This window comes from Staurois parvus, unplaced genomic scaffold (assembly GCF_062004578.1).
Source record: "Staurois parvus isolate SC_StPar_1 unplaced genomic scaffold, SC_StPar_1.0 ptg000075l, whole genome shotgun sequence".
Classification (NCBI taxonomy): domain Eukaryota; kingdom Metazoa; phylum Chordata; class Amphibia; order Anura; family Ranidae; genus Staurois; species Staurois parvus.
The window spans coordinates 1,250,848-1,273,293 of record NW_028317871.1 but is presented as its reverse complement, the minus strand read 5'-3'; the positions used below and the strand labels follow the sequence as shown (position 1 = coordinate 1,273,293).

The 22,446-nt window shown below is 47.5% G+C and overlaps 1 protein-coding gene across 2 annotated transcripts in view; it reads right to left on the bottom strand.

Moving 5' to 3' along the window:
* The window catches only part of SNX29 (sorting nexin 29), a 1,801,773-nt gene that overhangs the window by 550,333 nt on the left and 1,228,994 nt on the right, over positions 1-22,446 (bottom strand). For both annotated transcript variants that reach the window (XM_089669411.1, XM_089669412.1), the window contains exon 17: positions 8,783-8,838. In XM_089669411.1, the coding sequence (XP_089525537.1) occupies positions 8,783-8,838 (56 nt within the window). The remainder of the gene's footprint in view (positions 1-8,782; positions 8,839-22,446) is intronic.

Genomic DNA, 22,446 nt, shown 5'->3' with positions numbered 1-22,446 from the left:
AGAAGAGGAAGGCGAGAGAGAGAGAAAAAAAAAAACACTCTCTCCCCCTCCCCCCCCAACCTTTCTCCCACACAAGCTGCCAGTCCTCTTGTCTTTCAGGTCTGATTTCCCCCAGTTCTTCTTCCCAACCGATAATTTCCATTCTTTGCAATTTCAGTCTATCACAGAAGGTTCTCATATCCTCTGGGAACCTTAAATAAGCTGTAACTCCGTTCTTCCATCCTATTAAACACTCTGGTGTCCCCCATCTATATTGAACATTCTGTTTTTTCATCTGTTTTAGCAAAGGTCTCAGAGCTCTCCTCCTCCACAAAGTCTCTGGTGATAAATCCGCATATATCTGAATATCTATTTCTCCAAACTTGATTACCGGTTTTCCCTTAATTTTCCTCCAGATTTTTTCTTTTTCCTGAAGATCATACAATTTCACCAATATATCTCTCGGCCTTTCCTTCGCAAGATGGGGTTTCCCTTTTCTAAAAATTCCTTCCATTTTAGTCCTTTCCATATCAGAATTTTCCATTATAGAGTTTAATATTTTGCAAGTCACCTTATACAGTGTTTCTCCTTTTGGGCTTTCTGGAACCCCTCGTATCCTGATATTTCTCCTCCTTTCTCTGTTCTCTTGTATTTCCGCCTTATACAGCAATTTTTCCTGAGTTTTCCCCATATTAATTATCTTCTTTTCTAATTCAGATATAATCTGGGTCTGATTTTTAACTTTCTGCTCCGTTTCTTCCACTTTTACCAACAGCTGCCCAGATCATTCAGAATATTTACCATTTCTTGCTTTATTGTTCTCTCTAGTTCTTTGAACATTTCTGCCATCTCTTTTTTGTTTGGTATTTGTAAATCTTTTTCAAGCTCTATATTTTCTGATATTTGCTGATTACTAATGTCCAGATCCAGTGACTGTCTGGAACTATTTTGCGGACTAGGGACTATTTCTCCTTTTTCATTTCTACTCTGAGGCCTTTCTGGGGTCACGTTTCCCTGAGACGTATATTTTTTGATCGTGCCAGTTTGGGTCCCTTTAAGCCCACTCCCCTTTGCACTTTTATTTTTCATTTCTTCTGTGACTTTTACCTTTTTTTTTCTTTTTTTTTCCTCTTAAAACTCGTCGTTAAAGAAAGACAGCCATTAACATGCAAGTCCCAGCCCTGTCTATTCACCTTTTCTTTTAGCCCTTTCCTTCCCCAATCTTCTTCTCAGTCTCTTTCTTTCATTCTCAGTCTTTCTCTTTCTATTCTTCTGGGAGTCCCCCCTATTTTTCTCACGTTCTGCTTCCCCACCAGCTCAATACAAGATTTATGCATAAAGTCACAGCCAGTCTCACTCACCCCTTTGCATTTCTCTTCCTGTGAGATGGCATCAGGCTCTCTTCATCAGTCCATACAGTAGATCAGCCTTTCTTCTTTTCCTCCTCAGGGGGGCTCCACATGGTGACGCTGGGAGTTGTAGTGCTGGGGGTGGTAAGGGAACGCTGGGAGTTGTGGTGCAGGGGGGGAATGGAGCACTGAGAGTTTGGAATGCTGGGGCTTGTGGTGCAGAGGGCTATGGAAACATTGGGATTTATGGTGGAGGGGGGCTGGGCCACTGTAAATTGCTGTGAAGGAGTCTGCTGCCCAGAGGGCTGCAATCTCCTCTGCCCTCTCTCCCCCCAACCACTCCGTCTCTCTCCTCTCTGCAGCTCTCTCTCCCAGCTCTATGCTAGCTGGGCAGCAGGCGGCTCAGCTTCTCTCCCTCCACTTGTCAGACGCCGGCCGGCTTCCTCGCCTCCCAGCAGTGCATTTTGGCCAGCTACACACTCGAGCCTTGCCCCCTCACTCCTCGGCATCCAGTCACAGCTTCCCTGCAGAGCTGCCCTCCAGCTGATCTCTGGTTTCCAAGTTCCCTTTCCCACGGCCCCCACTCGTCCCAGGGTACCCGGGATATAGTGCCCAATATCGTTTATAAATATATTAAAAAGTAAGGGTCCCAACAATGAACCCTGGAGTACACCACTGATGAGCCCAGACCATTAAGAGTATGAATCATTAACCACTACTCTCTGAATACGATCTTTGAGCCAGTTTTCTGCCCATTTACATATGGATTTTTCCAAGCCTGTAGACTTTACTTTACACATTAGCTGTGTGTGGGGAACTGTGTCAAACGCTTCTACAAAATCCAAGTATAGTCAACATAGTCAAATACCACCATTGACTGATTTCAATATGGTGCAATATCAATTCTTGCCACCAATATCATGTAAGAATTCAGTCTTCTAGCTTTTTTTCAGGTATTTCATTATCTAGTTTCTGGAAGACTAGTGGAAATATCAGAAACTTGGTTTGACAGCTCACACAACTGGCTTGTGACTATCCAGGGTACTCCTTGTGTTGGAGGGACAGGGAAGGTACAAGGGGGAGGGATGTGCCTGTATGTCAAGTATGATTTGCTAGTGAATACAAGGGATTGCTAACGGGGCAAGGGAGGAAGTGGAATCCTTGTATCTGAAGCTTCAAGGGGAAAAGACAATGGGAAATTAATAGTGGCTGTATGCTTCAAGCCCCCTAACCTGAAGGAGGAGGAGTCGGATCTCTTGTCACAATTAGGAATAGCAGCGAGGCAGGGCAATGGTATTATAATGGGGGACTTTAGTTATTCCAGTACTGACTAGGCTGGAACTGCTCAGTCATTTAATGCTTGTCATTTCTTAAATGTCTTGCAGGATAACTTCATATATCAATTGACGGATGTTTCAACTAGAAATAATGTACTACTAGATCTACTAATTAATAATAACAGATCTCATTGCAGATGTGTAAATAAGGGACAACTTAGGAAACCGTGATCACAGTGTAATTACATTCAATGAAAATCATAAAAAAGGAGGCATGATGGTAAAGTAAGAACAGTAAACAGTAAGAACAGACAACTTTTCCAAACTGCACTCCCTGCTACAAGATATTAAATGTGATTAAATTCTAGAAACAATGAACACTAAGGAAAAATAGGTGTGGTTTAAGGACATATTAAAAAATGGCATTAGCCAGTACATTCCAGTGGGTAGCAAATATATATATATATATATATATATACATATATATATAAGAGCTAAGGTTAACCTTTAGTGTAAAAGGGCACATAAAAGAGAGAAAAAAAGGCCTTTAACCACTTGCCGCCCTGCCACTGTAGAAATACGGCGGCAGGGCGGCACGGGCAGGCAAAACCACGTTTTAAAACATGTGTTTTGTAAACAGGTAGGGGGCGCCGCCGCCCTACCTGTCCCACCGATCACAGCACAGCTGCAGTAGCTGTGCTTTCTGTCACTTCCCTGACAGCTCGAGGACAAGCTGATCGAGACAGAAGAGTTTCACTCTCCCGATCAGCCGTGTCCCCTGCAGTACACCCCCCCGCCCCCTAGTAAAACACTCCCCTCACACAGATAACCCTTCCCTGCAAAATAAACTTAACCCCTTCCTCCCCAGTGCCATTAGTACAGTGTCAGTGTTTTTTCTTTGCACTGATCACTGTATTGGTGTCACTGGGGATGTCAGTGACCCCAAGTCAGTACCCCCCCAGTGTCAGAATGTCCGCCGCAGTCCCGCCATAAGTCGCTGATCGCCGCCATAAGTCCCTGATTGCCGTCATAAGTCGCTGATCGCCGCCATTATTAGTATAAAAAAAAAACTAAAAATCCCAGTATCTTTCCGGCCATTTGTAAACGCTATAACTTTAACGTAACCAATTAATTTACACATATTGTTTTTTTTTTTTAGCAAAGACATGTCGCAGAATGCATTTTGGCAGAAATTTATGACTAAATTTGATTTTTAAATTTTTTTTACTGGACATGTTTTATAGCAAAAAGTCCAAAATATTGTTTTCTTTCCTCAAAATTGTCAGCCTTTTTTTTTATAGCGCAAAAAATAAAAACCGCACAGGCAATCAAATACCACCGAAAGAAAGCTCAATTTGTGGGAAAAAAAAGGATGTAAATTTCATTTATTTACCGTATTGCATGACCGCGCAATTGTCCATTAAACTAGCGCAGCGCTGTATAGCAAAAAAATGGCGTAAATTGCAGTATCTATACCATAGTTTGTAGACGCTATAACTTTCACACAAAGCAATCAATATACACTTATTGGGATTTTTTTTACCAAAAACATGTAGCAGAATACATTTTGGCCTAAATTTATAACCAACTTTGAGTTTACTATATATTTTTTATAGCTGAAAGTAAAAAATATTGTTTTTCTTCAAAATTTTGGGCCTTTTTTTTGTTTACAGCGTGAAAAATAAAAAGCGCACAGGTGATCAAATACCACCGAAAGAAAGCTCTATTTGTGTGAGAAAAAGGACGTAAATTTTCTGGAGGTCAAGTGGTTAAACAATATAAAGACGAGGGGTTATCATGGGCATATAGCGGACACATAGCAAGGAAAGCATTAAAAAAAAAGAAAAAAAAAACCTCCCTAAATTTTTTAAATATATTAACACAGGGCTTACAATTTCAAGTCCTGAGCTACTAGCCAGGCCTTAAGAGTTGCTCGCCACCAGTTGCCCCACCCATCCCCTACCCTGCCCCACCCCTAATTCTGCCCCTAAACATGCCCTCGTAAATTATCTCATGAAATGACACTGTTAAATGTTACCCACATTACATCAGGGTCCCCAGAGTCCCCCCACATTACATCAGAGTCCTCAGAGTCCCCCCACATAACATCAGGGTCCCCAGAGTCCCCCCACATTATATCAGGGTCCCCAAAGTCTCCCCACATTATATCAGGGTCCCCAAAGTCCCCCCATATTACATCAGGGCCTCCAATGTCCCCCTAAGCACTACATCATACTTAGACCATGCACCGCATACAACCATAATCTCTCGCTCACCAAACCATAACTCTACCAAGCATATGCTACCTTCTATCCAACCCAGCAGTTCCTCAAATGCCCCATCCTCTAACACCCATAATAACCACATCATCCTGAACCTGACCAAACCAGCCATACATATATGCTTAGACACACACATACAGACACATGTACACACTCACACACACACACACACACACACAGAAACATGTACACACATGTACATACACACAAACGTATACACACAGACACAGACACATGTACACACACACATGTACAAACACACACACACACATGTACATACACACACAAACACATGTACATACACACACACAGCCCTATAAAAAGTTGCAGTACAGTACTTTACCTTCACTCACAGAGCCGGGTACTGCACTCTAGGGGGAGGCAGAGAGCAGTATTGTCATTTTCCAAAAACTTGTGGTAAAAAAAATAAATCCCTCTATTGATTCAACATGTCTCTCAGTAAATACACCGCGTTCCAAATTATTATGCAAATTCTATTTAAGTGTCACAAAGATTAAATATTTTAATTAGATTGGCCGGTGAGCCCAAATTTAAGGAAAAACTACTAAAGGAGGGTGTTCCACATTATTAAGCAGAGCACCATTTTCAAGCAATATGGGGAAGAAAAAGGACCTCTCTGCTGCCGAAAAGAGTGAAATAGTTCAATGCCTTGGATGAGGTATGAAAATATTAGATATTTCACGAAAACTTAAGCATGATCATCGCACTATTAAGAGATTTGTGGCTGATTCAGAGCACAGACGGGTTGGTGAAGATAAAGGCACATTGAGGAAGATTTCTGCCAGATCCATGCATCGGATCAAGAGAGCAGCTGCTAAAATACCATTACATAGCAGCAAACAGATATTTGAAGGTGCTGGTGCCTCTGGAGTCCCACGGACATCAAGGTGTAGAGTCCTCCAGAGTCTTGCAACTGTGCATAAACCTTCTATTCGCCCACCACTAACCAATGCTCACAAGCAGAAATGGCTGCATTGGGCAGAAAAATACATGAAGACTAATTTTCAAACAGTCCTGTTCTCTGATGAGTGCCGTGCAACCCTGGATGGTCCAGATGGATAGAGTAGTGGATGGTTGGTGGACGGCCACCCTGTTCCAATAAGGTTTCGACGTCAGCAAGGGGGTGGTGGAGTCATGTTTTGGGCCGGAATCATGGGAACAGAGCGGGTCAGCCCCTTTAGAGAGCCTGAAGGTGTAAAGATGACCTCTGCAAAGTATGTGGAGTTTATGACTGACCTTGTCCCAAGTCCAAAACTATCTTGGCACTGTTCTCGATGTAGTCTGGGCATCCGGGGAGCTCCACATGACTATCTTTTCTCTCGTAAATCTGAAACGTATATGTATAGCCTGTTGCCCTCTCACAGGTTGTCTAGATCTTGACCCCATATCTGGCACACTTGCTGGGGAGGAATTGTTTGAATGCAAGGCAGCCGGAAAAATTAATGAGGGACTCATCATCGCAGATTTTTTGCTGGGGAGTATAGACATCTGCAAATTTTTGGTTAAGGTGATTTACGAGGGGCTGAATTTTGTGGACCGGTCAAATTCAGGATCACTTCGAGGATGACAGAGTGTATTGTTGTTGCAATGCATAAAACACATTATACTCTCATATCTATTCCTGGCCATGGCAGCATCGGGTCTGTGGACCAATATAACCGCAATTCATTATTTTTAGTAATGCCCATGTTGAGGGTAAGGTCCAAAAAAAATGTAAATTCAGAAACCGTAAAGAGTTTCCATGCCAATGGTCTGGCAAGGATGGAATTTGGGTTGGCGGTAATAAATGGTTATGCATATAAATTGCTTTGATCAACAATCAATGCATACAGATCTTCCATGAAAAACAGCTCCAAAAAATCAAGGGGGGTAGTTAAATTTGCTGTTTCCACCTTAATTCTGGGCTGGGCAGTGGATGTGGGTAAGTACGGGTGCTGCTGAATTTGTGGGCTGCCAATCGGGATTTGCAAGCACATCCGGAAGGATACTAGGGGCTCTATGGGCCTGTGTGCAAATTCTTGGCGGTTGCGGGACAATACTTGTTGCTCACCACCGCACCAGCTTGTACTACACTTATGGGACTCACCCCATCACCAAGTGATACTACAGTGCTGGTATGTGAAAGACCAGGATGTACTAGGCTACTGGTGCTCGCCAGTTCACCAAAAGGTAGTGTGGCACTAGTACTGGCACTCTGCTGCATATGAGATCAAAATTTACCGGCAAGTGCTAACAGAGATCAGGCCTGATTCTGACAACACTGCAGTTTTGTGTGCAATGTATCAAGTGACAGTGACCTACTGACACTGCACTTGCTGGGGTAGAAGGGGGGGTAAGCATAGGGGCTAAATGCAGGTGCTGGCAGGTACCGGGGCTGATCCCACTAACGCTGCATTTTTGGGGATGCTATACTAATGTGAATGCTGGTATAGTGCTGATCTGATCAAAGATATTGATCCTTGCAGACACTATACCAATAATGGAGGTTTATTGTGTATAAGCGTGTTCCTGGCAATCAAGGGGTTAAATGTGATTACTGGTGTACTGACGGGCAATCTGACGCTATCTGGGAGGGGCATGAAAACCACAGGAGAGCGAATCACGTATATATATGCGATTTTGCGCACCCGTGCCGCCCTGTAGCAGTATTTCTGCTATAGGGCAGTCAGGAAGCGGTTACATAAGCAGTTTGTGTTATGGCACTACGTTACTTTAACTGACAATTGCGTGGTCATGCAATGCTGCAACCAAATTAAATTTACATTCCTTTTCCCCATGAATTGAGCTTTCTTTTGGTGGTATTTGATTGCCCGTGCGTTTTTTATTTTTGTGCTACAAAAAAAAATGGCTGACAATTTTGAGAAAAAAAAAACAATATTTTCGACTTTTTGGTATAAAACATGTCCAGCAAAAAAAGTAAAAATCAAATTTCGGCATAAATTTAGGCCAAAATGTATTCTCTGACATGTCTTTGTTAAAAAAAAAAATCACAATACGTTTAAATTAATTGGTTGACGTGAAAGTTATAGCGTTTACAAATGGCGGTATAGATACTGGATTTTTTTAAAAATACTAATAGCAGCGGCGATCAGTGACTTATGGCGGCGATCAGCGACTTATGGAGGGACTGCGGCGGATATTCTGACACTGGAACTGGAACTGACTTGGGGTCACTGACACCAATACAGTGATCAGTGCAAAAAAAAAAAAGCACTGACACTGTACTAATGGCACTGGGGAGGAAGGGGTTAACATTAGAAGGCAATCAAAGTGTTAACTGTGTAAGGGGAGTGTTTAACTAGGGGGCGGGTGGTGTGTGTACTTCACTGTTACACACTTATCCGGAAAGCTGAACTCAGCAATCTGGAACAATGTGCTGAAAACTGACAGGGAGGAGAGCTCCATTGAAAACAAAGCAGCCTTCCTCCCTGTCAGTGTTTGCCAGCAATCGCCGGGCTCCGGCGGGTAATCATCGGCAGCCACAATCAGTGCCGTGGGTAGGGCAGTCGCGCACCCCCTACCCCGAAATCAGGATGACATTTATAAACGTGATCCTGCGCACAGGGGCCACCTTGCAGCAGTATATGTACTGTGGGCGGTCCCCTAGTGGTTAACATAAGGCTGAAAAAATATTGGACTTTCATTGTTATGGGTAGCCAGAATTTTGGATTTGAAGTTCAATTCTTCAGTAGTAATACTTTTCATTTGTAGATAGACTAACACAATTTCATGGTTGTAATTGGCAACACTATATTTGTATTGTGAATTAACTATAAATACAGTTAGATATTCTTCGTATTATTACCTAAATCTCGATGTAGTCACAAATACAGTAAGGTTATGATGGTTTCATAGTCATTCACTGAAAACTTACATTTCAAAGTCTGACAAACTCTGATCTTCTGATGTTTGACTCAAATCTCCAGGGACCTGAAAAAAAAGAAGAGTCTATTGTACTGTACTGTATGCCTGACATACTTGTAAAAGGTTTCTATTATGCAAAGTAACAAGAATAAACTAACTATGGACTTGTTCATTAAATAAAGAGTATGTGTTTTAAATGTTATATTTACATATCAAATTTAGCAATGTTTGGGGCTGCTGTATGGTAACATTTCTATAGTACATGGGTTGTGTAACCACATAGAAGACCGTTTGAGATGCCAGTCATTAATTTTAACATAATGGTAAAACAAATATCCGTTTTTAATAATTATTATTTAAAACAATCCAAATTAATATTCTAAAAGTCCTTTCTTACAATACAATTTTTAATAGCAACATTTATATTTCAACAGACTTTCTCTACAGTACATGACTAATCCTCTAATTACATGTTCTAATTTATTATTAGGCCTGAATGAGCCCTTTACAATATTCCAGTCATCAAATTGCTTGCTGAAGAGTGTAGTCGTCCATCTCCAAGCATTTCACAGTTTAACTATCTCAGGAGGATAAAAAGAGCTAATCTATAACAATAACTTTAGTAAATACATAATTAGCTTCTCAGAGTTGAAAATAAAGATGAAAATAAAGTTATCCTAATACAGATCTTAAAAGTTTCCTTACATTACAAATACCTTTATGAGTATATCACTCTGAAGTAGACAAGCAGGACCACCTAGGATATTTTGTGAGAACCTGTGGTCAATGAGCATGATCACTGGATTTGTTAAAAAAAAAGAGTAGTATATAGTACCATAAATCCTCAAACTAAACCTTGCTAAAACCGAGCTCCTAGTTTTCCCCCCAGTCCGCACCCCCCCGACCTCTCCATCACGACCAACAATGCCACCATCAGCCCCACCCCGCAAGCCAAAGTACTAGATGTCATTCTAGACTCCAATCTGTCTTTCCAGCCCCATATCCAATTGCTGACAAATTCATGTAGACTCCACCTCCGCAACATCTCCAAAATACGCACGTTTCTAACTCCAGAAACCACAAAGCAACTCATTCAGTCCCTTATCATATCACGACTTGACTACTGCAACTCCCTCCTCGCCGGCTTACCCCAACACAGACAATCCCCGCTTCAGTCTATCCTGAATTCTGCGGCCAGACTCATCCCCCTCACCAACCGCTCCATATCCGCCTCCCCCCTCTGCCAATCCCTCCACTGGCTTCTGATTGCACAAAGCATAAAATTTTAAATATAAACATTGACATACAAAGCTGTTCATAACACTGCCCAAAACTACATCACCAACCTGATATCCATCGACCACCCAAAACGCACTCTCCGCTCCTCACAAGACCTCCTACTCTCCAGTTCCCTGGTCTCCTCCTCCCATGACTGTCTCCAGGACTTCTCCAGGGCTTCCCCCATCCTCTGGAACTCACTACCCCAATCCATCAGACTGTCACCTACCCTCCTCACCTTTAGGCACACCCTGAAAACCCATCTCTTCAGAGAAGCCTACCCAGCCCTCACCTAATTGCTGATCTCCTCCGCTCTTCCCACCACTCCATCCCCCACAGCTATTTCCTCCTGTACCACTCTCCCCTCCCTCCTAGATTGTAAGCTCCAAGGAGCAGGGCCCTCGAACCCCTCGTCTATTGTACTGTATTGTTACTGTACTGTCTCATGTACTGTCTCCCATTATAATGTACAGCGCTGAGCAAATTATTGGTACTATATAAATACTGTATAATAATAAATTACCATATTTTATTTACAATATTCAGTTAAATAATTACCTTATACATGGTAGATCCTGTTTAGCCCAACGATAATTGTGTATTTCTGTGGTAACTGCTGGTCTGTATAGCTCTTTGTCTCTTCATTCATTAGATGGCTAATCGTCCAAGGGCATTGAAGATATGCAGTAAGATCTGTAGGTCTGAATGGGTCTTCATCAGTGGTTTTGATTGGGGTGCTGATTCACCATTTTTGTATTGTAAAGTCATTGAGATGTATATTGGGAGAACTTTATTTTCAACCATGAGAAGCAAATATAAGTAGACGGATTTGCTCTTACAGGTTTTGAACAATAGAAATATTGCATTCACTCTAGCGTGCCTGGTGATATATAACATGTGCAGTGCAACTTTACAAGTAATTTTCCATTTTACTTTTATATAGGCACACCTGATGCGCGCATTCACATATGTACTGTATATACTGTACATGTCAAGGGGGACTCAATTTTTTTTTTAAGTCTCCCTCCCCGCTAATCGCAGGTGGGATATTGGAGCCCAGAAAACATGGTGTGGGGTCCATGGAAATGATCGGGTAGCTGCTTCCATCTAACAAATGGCAGTTGGCTTGTGACATTTACATGCATGCTGCTGTAGCAGCTGGAAGTGTATGTAAAACCATCCAATACATTCAAAGCACATAGATGGTCACGAAGGGGTTAACATGTCTGTCTTTGTTCACATCTATGACATTGGGGATGATGGCATTAGTAGTTTAGAAAAGACAGATAAGATTGTTTTACCATTTGTCCAGCTCACAGGAAATGACAAGGACATAACATTTCTGGCAAGAACAGTAGTAACTTTCTGTAATTACTGAAAATGTTTTTAGCCGGTAAAATTAAAACTAATGCAGCCACCACATATCAGCAAAGTTAAGGTGCAGATTCAGTGCAATTTCGTTGATGGTCAGTGGCAGTGATACGTTCAGGGTTTGTAGCATTCACTTGTTGCTGAACAGATGTCTTTTATAGTCAGTACACTGCTGCATTGCTGTGTGCTCACCTCACAATTGCCATAGTTTACATTGAAGCTAGGCATTCCATTCACCTCCAAAAATACTACAACAACAGGTTAATTTAAAATGAGATTCAGTGTAGTAGTAGGAAGCAAGCATGTCCTGCAGAAAATGACCAGGCTACAGAGTCGGAGAGAGGATAAGCAAGAGGAGCCGCTGACCACTGACCTTTCCACCTTGTTCAGCGTGACAGCCAGTACAGTGACCGGACGGAACACTGCATGTGAGGCCGGAGAACCTGTAGGGGACCCCACCCCACGAGAGAGACAGCCAGGACCTGCTGGAAGTCACCGATTGGGTGAGAGGGTCCCATACACCAGTTAAGCAAGAGAACACTGATGTACTCCTTATACATGTCACTTTACCTGCACACAGTTGTGAACATTGCATTCAGTTAACACATGTTGCGGTCTAGTTCCCATAGCCACTGCTGTTAAACACATTTGCAGTACATTTAAATCATCAGAACTGACCGCAGCGCATGCCTCCTGCAGGCCAGACCACATCAGTGCCTCCTGAACCATTGGCCTATCCTCCTAAAGAAGCTTCTATCACCATTGCCCTTAGTCACAGCATCCCAGTGTGGAGTTGCCCTTTTTCCACCAAAAGCAAAATAGACAAACCACTAGGCGCTAAATCCCACAAACCACAAAGGGTAATGCAAGACAAAACCATTAGGAGTGCAATGTGATATCGATAAAACCAAGAAAAACAGAGCACTTGTGATGAAAGCCAGAGTGATGATATAATGACATACACAACCAACAGTCAATATGCCCGATTCCAGTGCTTTAATAAATCACTAAAACTATAATAACCATATTCCAGGAATCCCATGTAATAATATGGCACTAAATGAAAAATTGGCACAAGTGCTGAAAAGGAGTAATGGCTGTGGCTTATTGAGATGATGACATGGCTGTGGAGAGTTCTGGATGGTGTATTCGATAGATGGAAGGATGGAAAAAGGGCAGCGAATGGTAAGGAGTATATCTACGGTCCAATAGCCCAGTCGAAAGCCACCATAAAACCCTCAGCTGCAGTGGGAGTGGCCAAAATAAATCCCGGTTACCATGACAACGCATTTTGCATGAATCACCCAAAAGTATCAAATCTCTTAATAATCCCAATTCAGTTAGATTTAAAACTGGGTTCGATAATAAGTATAAGGCCATCTTAGGCATTATTCGCAAACACTGGTATATTCTTAAACTGGACCTTAAATTAGGGTCATTATTATCATCAAATCCTACAGTCACTTTTAAACGTGCACGCACACTAAAAAATGTTTTAGCCCCTAGCAAATTAGCATCACAGAAGAAAAATAGGTACTTCAGATATATGTTCCTTTTTTGATAATGGAGTAGGTATTTTCCAGTGCCGTAAAAGGGATGTTTAACCTGCCAGTCCATATATCATGAACGATCTAGCTTTGAGGATAATAAGGGGAATCAATTTGCGATTAGTCAGTTTATCACCTGTTCTTCTGAATATGTGATTTATGTCCTACATTGTCCATGCAAATTGTTATACGTTGGCCGCACCAAGCGCACATTACGTAAACATTAGAGATGAGCGAAGAAATGAAAAATTCGATTCGACTGATTCGGCGAATTCGTGGACAATATTCGATTCGAGTCGAATAAACTCGCTGTGAATTTAACTTAAAAAAGGGTGTTTCTAGGCTTCAGAGAGACTTAATATTAGTGCAGAACACTGTACCTTTAATTTAAATGCCCTTGGAGTCTGCTGGGGAAGAGAAATAATACTGTCACTCAGTATGACATGCAGATGAGTGCCGTCGATCTTAGAATCACCGCACACTTCACTCATTTGGCCAGTCACGGGGCCAAAACCAGTGTTTGGAGCCACAGTGTGGCGGTGGAGGCAGCAGCAATGGGAGGCCATACAGCAACCTATGACAAAATGGAAACCAGCAGGAGTGTGAGGAGACCTGAAAGTGGCACATGGCAGAGTGGGAGCAATGGGAGGCGGTACAGGGACCCAGGTCACACTGTGGGCCCAGCAGCAGCGTGACCAGGCGGTACGGGGGCCATGGCAGATTTGGGGCCTGGCAGCACCTATGGGAGGCCTGTAACCTGCCAGCAACCTATGACAAAATGGACAACCGCAGGAGTGTGAGGAGATTTCAAAGTGGCACATGGCAGAGTGGAAGCAATGGGAGGCCGTACAGGGACCCAGGTCACACTGTGGGCTCAGCAGCAGCGTGACCAGGCGGTACGGGGGCCCATGGCAGATTTGGGGCCTGGCAGCACCTATGGGAGGCCTGTAACCTGCCAGCAACCTATGACAAAATGGAAAACCGCAGGAGTGTGAGGAGACCTCAAAGTGGCACATGGCAGAGTGGGAGCAATGGGAGGCGGTACAGGGACCCAGGTCACACTGTGGGACCAGCATCAGCGTGAACAGGCGGTACGGGGGCCCATGGCCGATTTGACCTCGTTCATCCCATAGTCCTGCCGACTCACGAATAGCGTGGCCTCCTCAAAGGGCCTGAGCAAGCGCAGGTGTCACGCATGAGCTGACAATGGCTGACATCTAAGTTACACAGGGAGTACCTTTATCCGCTTTTAACATCAGGAAATCTGTGATGGCCTTTCGCTGTTCGTAAAGGCGGTCTAACATATGTAGTGTTGAATTCCACCTTGTTGCAACGTCACAGCATGAGGAGTCGGTACGGGGGCCCATGGCAGATTACGTGCCTGGCAGCAGCAATGGGAGGCCCGTAATCTGCCAGCACCCAATGTCAAAAAATTGAACACACCAGCAGTGTGAGGAGACCTCAAAGTGGCACATGGCAGAGTGGAAGCAATGGGAGGCCGTACAGGGACCCAGGTCACACTGTGGGCTCAGCAGCAGCGTGACCAGGCGGTACGGGGGCCCATGGCCGATTTGGGGCCTGGTGGCACCTATGGAAGGCCTGTAATCTGCCAGCAACCTATGACAAAATGGACAACCGCAGGAGTGTGAGGAGATTTCAAAGTGGCACATGGCAGAGTGGAAGCAATGGGAGGCCGTACAGGGACCCAGGTCACACTGTGGGCTCAGCAGCAGCGTGACCAGGCGGTACGGGGGCCCATGGCCGATTTGGGGCCTGGCGGCACCTATGGGAGGCCTGTAATCTGCCAGCACCCTATGACAAAATGGAACCCTGGGCTGGGGCAGGCAGAACCGCCGTATCTTGGTGGTAGGCTGCAGTGGAGCTGGTGCTCTACTCCGTGGCCGTTTGCCTCCACTGACACTGCTGCGACCCTGCTGCCTCCTGGCAGCAGCAATGGGAGGCCGTACAGGGACCCATGAGAGACTCTGGACTTGGCAGCAGCATGAGGAGGCGGTATATAGGGGCCCATGGCAGATTAGGGGCCTGGCAGCAGCTATAGGAGGCCCGTAATCTGCCAGCACCCTATGTCAAAAAATTCAACACACCAGCAGTGTGAGGAGACCTGAAAGTGGCACATGGCAGAGTGTGGCGATGGAGACAGCAGCAATGGGAGGCCGTACAGGGACCCATGAGAGACTCTGGACCTGGCAGCAGCATGAGGAGGCGGTATATAGGGGCCCATGGCAGATTAGGGGCCTGGCAGCAGCTATAGGAGGCCCGTAATCTGCCAGCACCCTATGTCAAAAAATTCAACACACCAGAAGTGTGTGAGGAGACCTGAAAGTGGCACATGGCAGAGTGTGGCGATGGAGACAGCAGCAATGGGAGGCCGTATAGGGACCCATGAGAGACTCTGGACTTGGCAGCAGCATGAGGAGGCGGTATATAGGGGCCCATGGCAGATTAGGGGCCTGGCAGCAGCTATGGGAGGCCCGTAATCTGCCAGCACCCTATGTCAAAAAATTGAAAACACAAGCAGTGTGAAGAGACCTGAATGTGGCACATGGCAGAGTGTGGCGATGGAGACAGCAGCAATGGGAGGCCGTACAGGGACCCATGAGAGACTCTGGACCTGGCAGCAGCATGAGGAGGCGGTATATAGGGGCCTATGGCAGATTAGGGGCCTGGCAGCAGCTATAGGAGGCCCGTAATCTGCCAGCACCCTATGTCAAAAAATTCTACACACCAGCAGTGTGAGGAGACCTGAAAGTGGCACATGGCAGAGTGTGGCGATGGAGACAGCAGCAATGGGAGGCCGTACAGGGACCCATGAGAGACTCTGGACCTGGCAGCAGCATGAGGAGGCGGTATATAGGGGCCCATGGCAGATTAGGGGCCTGGCAGCAGCTATAGGAGGCCCGTAATCTGCCAGCACCCTATGTCAAAAAATTCTACACACCAGCAGTGTGTGAGGAGACCTGAAAGTGGCACATGGCAGAGTGTGGCGATGGAGACAGCAGCAATGGGAGGCCGTACAGGGACCCATGAGAGACTCTGGACCTGGCAGCAGCATGAGGAGGCGGTATATAGGGGCCCATGGCAGATTAGGGGCCTGGCAGCAGCTATAGGAGGCCCGTAATCTGCCAGCACCCTATGTCAAAAAATTCAACACACCAGCAGTGTGTGAGGAGACCTGAAAGTGGCACATGGCAGAGTGTGGCGATGGAGACAGCAGCAATGGGAGGCCGTATAGGGACCCATGAGAGACTCTGGACTTGGCAGCAGCATGAGGAGGCGGTATATAGGGGCCCATGGCAGATTAGGGGCCTGGCAGCAGCTATGGGAGGCCCGTAATCTGCCAGCACCCTATGTCAAAAAATTGAAAACACAAGCAGTGTGAAGAGACCTGAATGTGGCACATGGCAGAGTGTGGCGATGGAGACAGCAGCAATGGGAGGCCGTACAGGGACCCATGAGAGACTCTGGACCTGGCAGCAGCATGAGGAGGCGGTATATAGGGGCCTATGGCAGATTAGGGGCCTGGCAGCAGCTATAGGAGGCCCGTAATCTGCCAGCACCCTATGTCAAAAAATTCTACACACCAGCAGTGTGAGGAGACCTGAAAGTGGCACATGGCAGAGTGTGGCGATGGAGACAGCAGCAATGGGAGGCCGTACAGGGACCCATGAGAGACTCTGGACCTGGCAGCAGCATGAGGAGGCGGTATATAGGGGCCCATGGCAGATTAGGGGCCTGGCAGCAGCTATAGGAGGCCCGTAATCTGCCAGCACCCTATGTCAAAAAATTCTACACACCAGCAGTGTGTGAGGAGACCTGAAAGTGGCACATGGCAGAGTGTGGCGATGGAGACAGCAGCAATGGGAGGCCGTACAGGGACCCATGAGAGACTCTGGACCTAACAGCAGCATGAGGAGGCGGTATATAGGGGCCCATGGCAGATTAGGGGCCTGGCAGCAGCTATAGGAGGCCCGTAATCTGCCAGCACCCTATGTCAAAAAATTCTACACACCAGCAGTGTGTGAGGAGACCTGAAAGTGGCACATGGCAGAGTGTGGCGATGGAGACAGCAGCAATGGGAGGCCGTATAGGGACCCATGAGAGACTCTGGACTTGGCAGCAGCATGAGGAGGCGGTATATAGGGGCCCATGGCAGATTAGGGGCCTGGCAGCAGCTATAGGAGGCCCGTAATCTGCCAGCACCCTATGTCAAAAAATTTAAAACAAAAGCAGTGTGAAGAGACCTGAATGTGGCACATGGCAGAGTGTGGCGATGGAGACAGCAGCAATGGGAGGCCGTACAGGGACCCATGAGAGACTCTGGACCTGGCAGCAGCATGAGGAGGCGGTATATAGGGGCCTATGGCAGATTAGGGGCCTGGCAGCAGCTATAGGAGGCCCGTAATCTGCCAGCACCCTATGTCAAAAAATTCTACACCCCAGCAGTGTGAGGAGACCTGAAAGTGGCACATGGCAGAGTGTGGCGATGGAGACAGCAGCAATGGGAGGCCGTACAGGGACCCATGAGAGACTCTGGACCTGGCAGCAGCATGAGGAGGCGGTATATAGGGGCCCATGGCAGATTAGGGGCCTGGCAGCAGCTATAGGAGGCCCGTAATCTGCCAGCACCCTATGTCAAAAAATTCAACACACCAGCAGTGTGTGAGGAGACCTGAAAGTGGCACATGGCAGAGTGTGGCGATGGAGACAGCAGCAATGGGAGGCCGTACAGGGACCCATGAGAGACTCTGGACCTGGCAGCAGCATGAGGAGGCGGTATATAGGGGCCCATGGCAGATTAGGGGCCTGGCAGCAGCTATAGGAGGCCCGTAATCTGCCAGCACCCTATGTCAAAAAATTCTACACACCAGCAGTGTGTGAGGAGACCTGAAAGTGGCACATGGCAGAGTGTGGGGATGGAGACAGCAGCAATGGGAGGCCGTATAGGGACCCATGAGAGACTCTGGACCTGGCAGCAGCATGAGGAGGCGGTATATAGGGGCCCATGGCAGATTAGGGGCCTGGCAGCAGCTATGGGAGGCCCGTAATCTGCCAGCACCCTATGTCAAAAAATTGAAAACACAAGCAGTGTGAAGAAACCTGAATGTGGCATATGGCAGAGTGTGGCGATGGAGACAGCAGCAATGGGAGGCCGTATAGGGACCCATGAGAGACTCTGGACTTGGCAGCAGCATGAGGAGGCGGTATATAGGGGCCCATGGCAGATTAGGGGCCTGGCAGCAGCTATAGGAGGCCCGTAATCTGCCAGCACCCTATGTCAAAAAATTCAACACACCAGCAGTGTGTGAGGAGACCTGAAAGTGGCACATGGCAGAGTGTGGCGATGGAGACAGCAGCAATGGGAGGCCGTATAGGGACCCATGAGAGACTCTGGACTTGGCAGCAGCATGAGGAGGCGGTATATAGGGGCCTATGGCAGATTAGGGGCCTGGCAGCAGCTATGGGAGGCCCGTAATCTGCCAGCACCCTATGACAAAAAATGGAACACACCAGCAGTGTGTGAGGAGACCTGAAAGTGGCACATGTTTGAGGCATGATTCATGGCGGATTTAGTCAGTTCTGTCAGGAACTGGTGGTTTGAAATCTAGACTAATCCACGCCTGATTCATTTTCACAAACGTGAGTCTCTCCACACTTTGGGTGGACAGTCGTGTCCTCCGCGGAGTTACAATACCTCCGCGGAGTTACAATACCTCCTGCCGCACTAAACACGCGCTCCGATGCCACGCTACTGGCCGGGCATGACAGCCTTTCAAGGGCAAATTCAGCTAGTTGGGGCCAAAGGTCAAGTTTCGTTGCCCAGTAGTCAAGGGGATTGTCTACCTCGGTTGGCAGGGTGCTGTCCAAGTAGGCCCAAGCCTGTTGTTTGAGGTCCTGCTCCAGGTCCACCTGATGCTGCTGCTGCTGCTGCTGCGGCTGGTTAGTAGTTTCCTCACTGCGCTGGTGAAGAAAGCTACTCATCATCGACTGCAGACTGAGGCAGCCGCTGCTGGTGGAGCTGCCACTGCTCCTACCACCCCACCCCTCCCCTGCTGCCATGGCAGCGGAACGCGAGCGCACAGGGCCCACAGTGTCTGAGGATGGACGTTGGCGCACAAAGGCAGAGACCAACTGACTACATAGGTGGTTTTTATAGTACGTTATTTTGGCCTCCCTCTCAGCAGGTGTGAAAAAGGCCACCATTTTTGAACGGTAGCGAGGGTCCAACAAGGTGGACAGCCAAAAGTCATCCCTCTGTCTGATGGTTATTATTCGGCTGTCGCTACGCAAGCAACCGAGCATGCTATGGGCCATTTGTGCCAAGGAATGCGAGGGACTCCCTGCCTCCATCTCCACAGCATACTGCCACGGTGCGTCTGGGTCCTCTGTCTCCTCCTCCTCCTCCTCTACCAGATGCTCCTGCTCCTCCACTCCTGTCCGCTGAGTGGAAAAACCACCCATTTCACTCAATAATTCCTGAGCACAAATGTCCTCCTCTACCTCCTCCTCTTCTTCCTGTCCTGCCCCCACAGGGGTCATGTGGCGTTGAGATCTGTGCGCCACGTCTACCGCACCCTGACCAGCCATTGTTAACAGCATTTGTTCAAGGACGTGCAACAGAGGAATGACGTCGTTCATCCCATAGTCCTGCCGACTCACGAATAGCGTGGCCTCCTCAAAGGGCCTGAGCAAGCGGCAGGTGTCACGCATGAGCTGCCAATGGCTGACATCGAAGTTACACAGGGGAGTACCTTTATCCGCTTGTAACATCAGGAAATCGGTGATGGCCTTTCGCTGCTCGTAAAGGCGGTCTAACATGTGTAGGGTTGAATTCCAGCTTGTTGCAACGTCGCAGATCAGGCGATGATGTGGAATTCCGTTCTGCCGCTGCAGCTCAAGGAGGGTGTGCTTTGCGGTGTAGGAATGGCTGAAATGCATGCAAAGTTTACGTGACATTTTAAGGATGTCTTGCAGTGGGATGGTGGATTTTAGGAACCGCTTGACAACCAGATTGAACACGTGAGCCATGCATGGCGCATGGCACAACCTTCCTTGACGCAGAGCAGACACCATGTTCTTTCCGTTGTCGGTCAACATGGTTCCGATTTTCAATTTGCGCGGAGACAGCCATCTGTCGATTTCTCTGTTCATTACACTCAGAAGTTCCTCCCCTGTGTGACTACGTTCGCCAAGGCATACCAGGTGCAGAACAGCGTGACACCGTTGCGCCCTGCACATGTGATATGCCGGTCGGGTAATGGGACTTGGCACGGGGGTGGCGGCTGAGGACACGGCGGAAGAAGAGGTGGTAGAGGCGGACATCTTTGCCGGACCAAGGACGTGCAAACGTGGAGGCAAAAGCGGCGTGACCTGTCCAAGTTGCTGGTGCGGCTGTGACGGCACCACGTTCACCCAGTGGGCCGTAAATGACATGTACTGTCCCTGACCGTAGTTACAGCTCCACACTTCGGCGCTGCCGTGCACTTTGGCAGAGACCGACATGCTCAAAGACTGGCCCACCATGTCTTCTACATGTGAATGCAGGGCTGGCACTGCCTTTTTGGCGAAGAAATGACGGCTTGGCACTCTCCACCGCGGCGCGGCACAAGCCATCATTTCTCTGAAAGGTGCTGAGTCCACCACTTGGAAAGGGAGGGACTGCAGCACCAGCAACTTGGACAGGAGGACGTTCAGCTTTTGCACCGTCAAGTGCGTGCTCGCAAACTGTTGTCTCTTGGAAACGGATTCCAAGAAAGACTGCTGACGGAATCCGTGAAGAGGAGTAGCAGGAGAAGGAGCATCTGAACGAGCGGAAGATGCCAACGAGCGACAACTCCCCTCAGCAGAGGTGTTGGAGCCTTGACTGGCTGATGGAGGGCGATTGACGTCGGGTGAAGGAGCAAGTAACGGAGCGGGTGATGGAGCGGGGGCTGGGGCGAGCAGAACCGCCGTATCTTTATCACGGTTTTCCCAGGCCACCAAATGGCGACGCTGCATATGCTGCCGCAACGCTGTAGTCCCAACATGGGCCCCCTGGCCACGCTTGACTTTCTGGCCACATAGTCGACATACGGCTACGTTTACTTCCTCGGGCGGCTTGACGAAAAATTGCCACACCGCCGAGTAGGAAACTTTGCCCCCGATACTCCTCACTGGCTGACTGCTGCTTCCTCCGTGCACACCGGCACCACTACTGGCCGTGGTGGTAGGCTGCAGTGGAGCTGGTGCTCTACTCCGTGGCCGTTTGGCTCCACTGACACTGCTTCCACTGACACTGCTGCGACCCTGCTGCTGTCTCCTGGGCAACCCACCGACTGTTTCGCTCACTGCCAAGCTGCCACCCTCTTCTCCTGATGATGCGGAAGAAATTGCCTGATGACGACGAGGCTGCCAAGTGCGATCAACCTCCTCATCATCAAGTAGGGTCTCCGCCTCACTACTAGCCCCCTCGGCTGCATCTGGGTCAGGAGACAGACCTGTCTCTAGACCGGCTACCGGGCCACTCTCCTCGCCACTACTTCTTCGCCTGGCTGCTGAAAAGGCAGATGTCTCCCCCCGTTCCTGACCGCCCTCTGTTAGCTCTTCCTCAATGTACAGTGGGGCTGAGCCCACAGCATGCGATACTTCGCTTGGTGAGGGAACACCAAAGGACAGGGGCAGGTAGAGGACACGTGATTTCAGTGGGCTTGGTCCCGAGCCATGCCAACTAACGGTTGTGTCTGACGTACCCACCGACCGTTGGCTGTAGGTGTCAGAGGTGACCTGGGAAGAGGAAGACGACCGAGCCAACCAATCGATGACGGCAGGGTTGTCGGTGGAGACACGACCGCTGGATGACACCGGGAGCACTGGCCTCTGGCTGCGAATAGTGCTGCCTCGACCCCTTCCTCTGCTGCCACGTCTGCTCGCTCCTAAAACATTGCCTCCTCTGCCACTCCTCTGCATGTTGTCTGACATACTCTTTAATTCAACGATTCTGTGTCCCTGAGTAACAATTCTGTGTCCCTGAGTAACAATTCTGTGTCTGTCCCTGAGTAACAATTCTGTGGCCCTAAGTAACGGTTCTGTGTCCCTCAGTAACAATTCTGTGTCCCTCAGTAACAATTCTGTGTCTGTCCCTGAGTAACAATTATGTGGCCCTAAGTAACGTTTCTGTGGCCCTCAGTAACAATTCTGTGTCCCCCTGATTAACATTTATGTGGCCCTAAGTAACGGTTCTGTGGCCCTCAGTAACGGTTCTGTGGCCCTCAGTAACAATTCTGTGTCCCTGATTAACGTTTCTGTGGCCCTAAGTAACGGTTCTGTGGCCCTCAGTAAAAATTCTATGTCCCTCAAGAAACAATTCTGTGTCTGTCCGTGAGTAACAATTCTGTGGCCCTAAGTAACGGTTCTGTGGCCCTCAGTAACAATTCTGTGTCCCTGATTAACGTTTATGTGGCCCTAAGTAACGGTTCTGTGG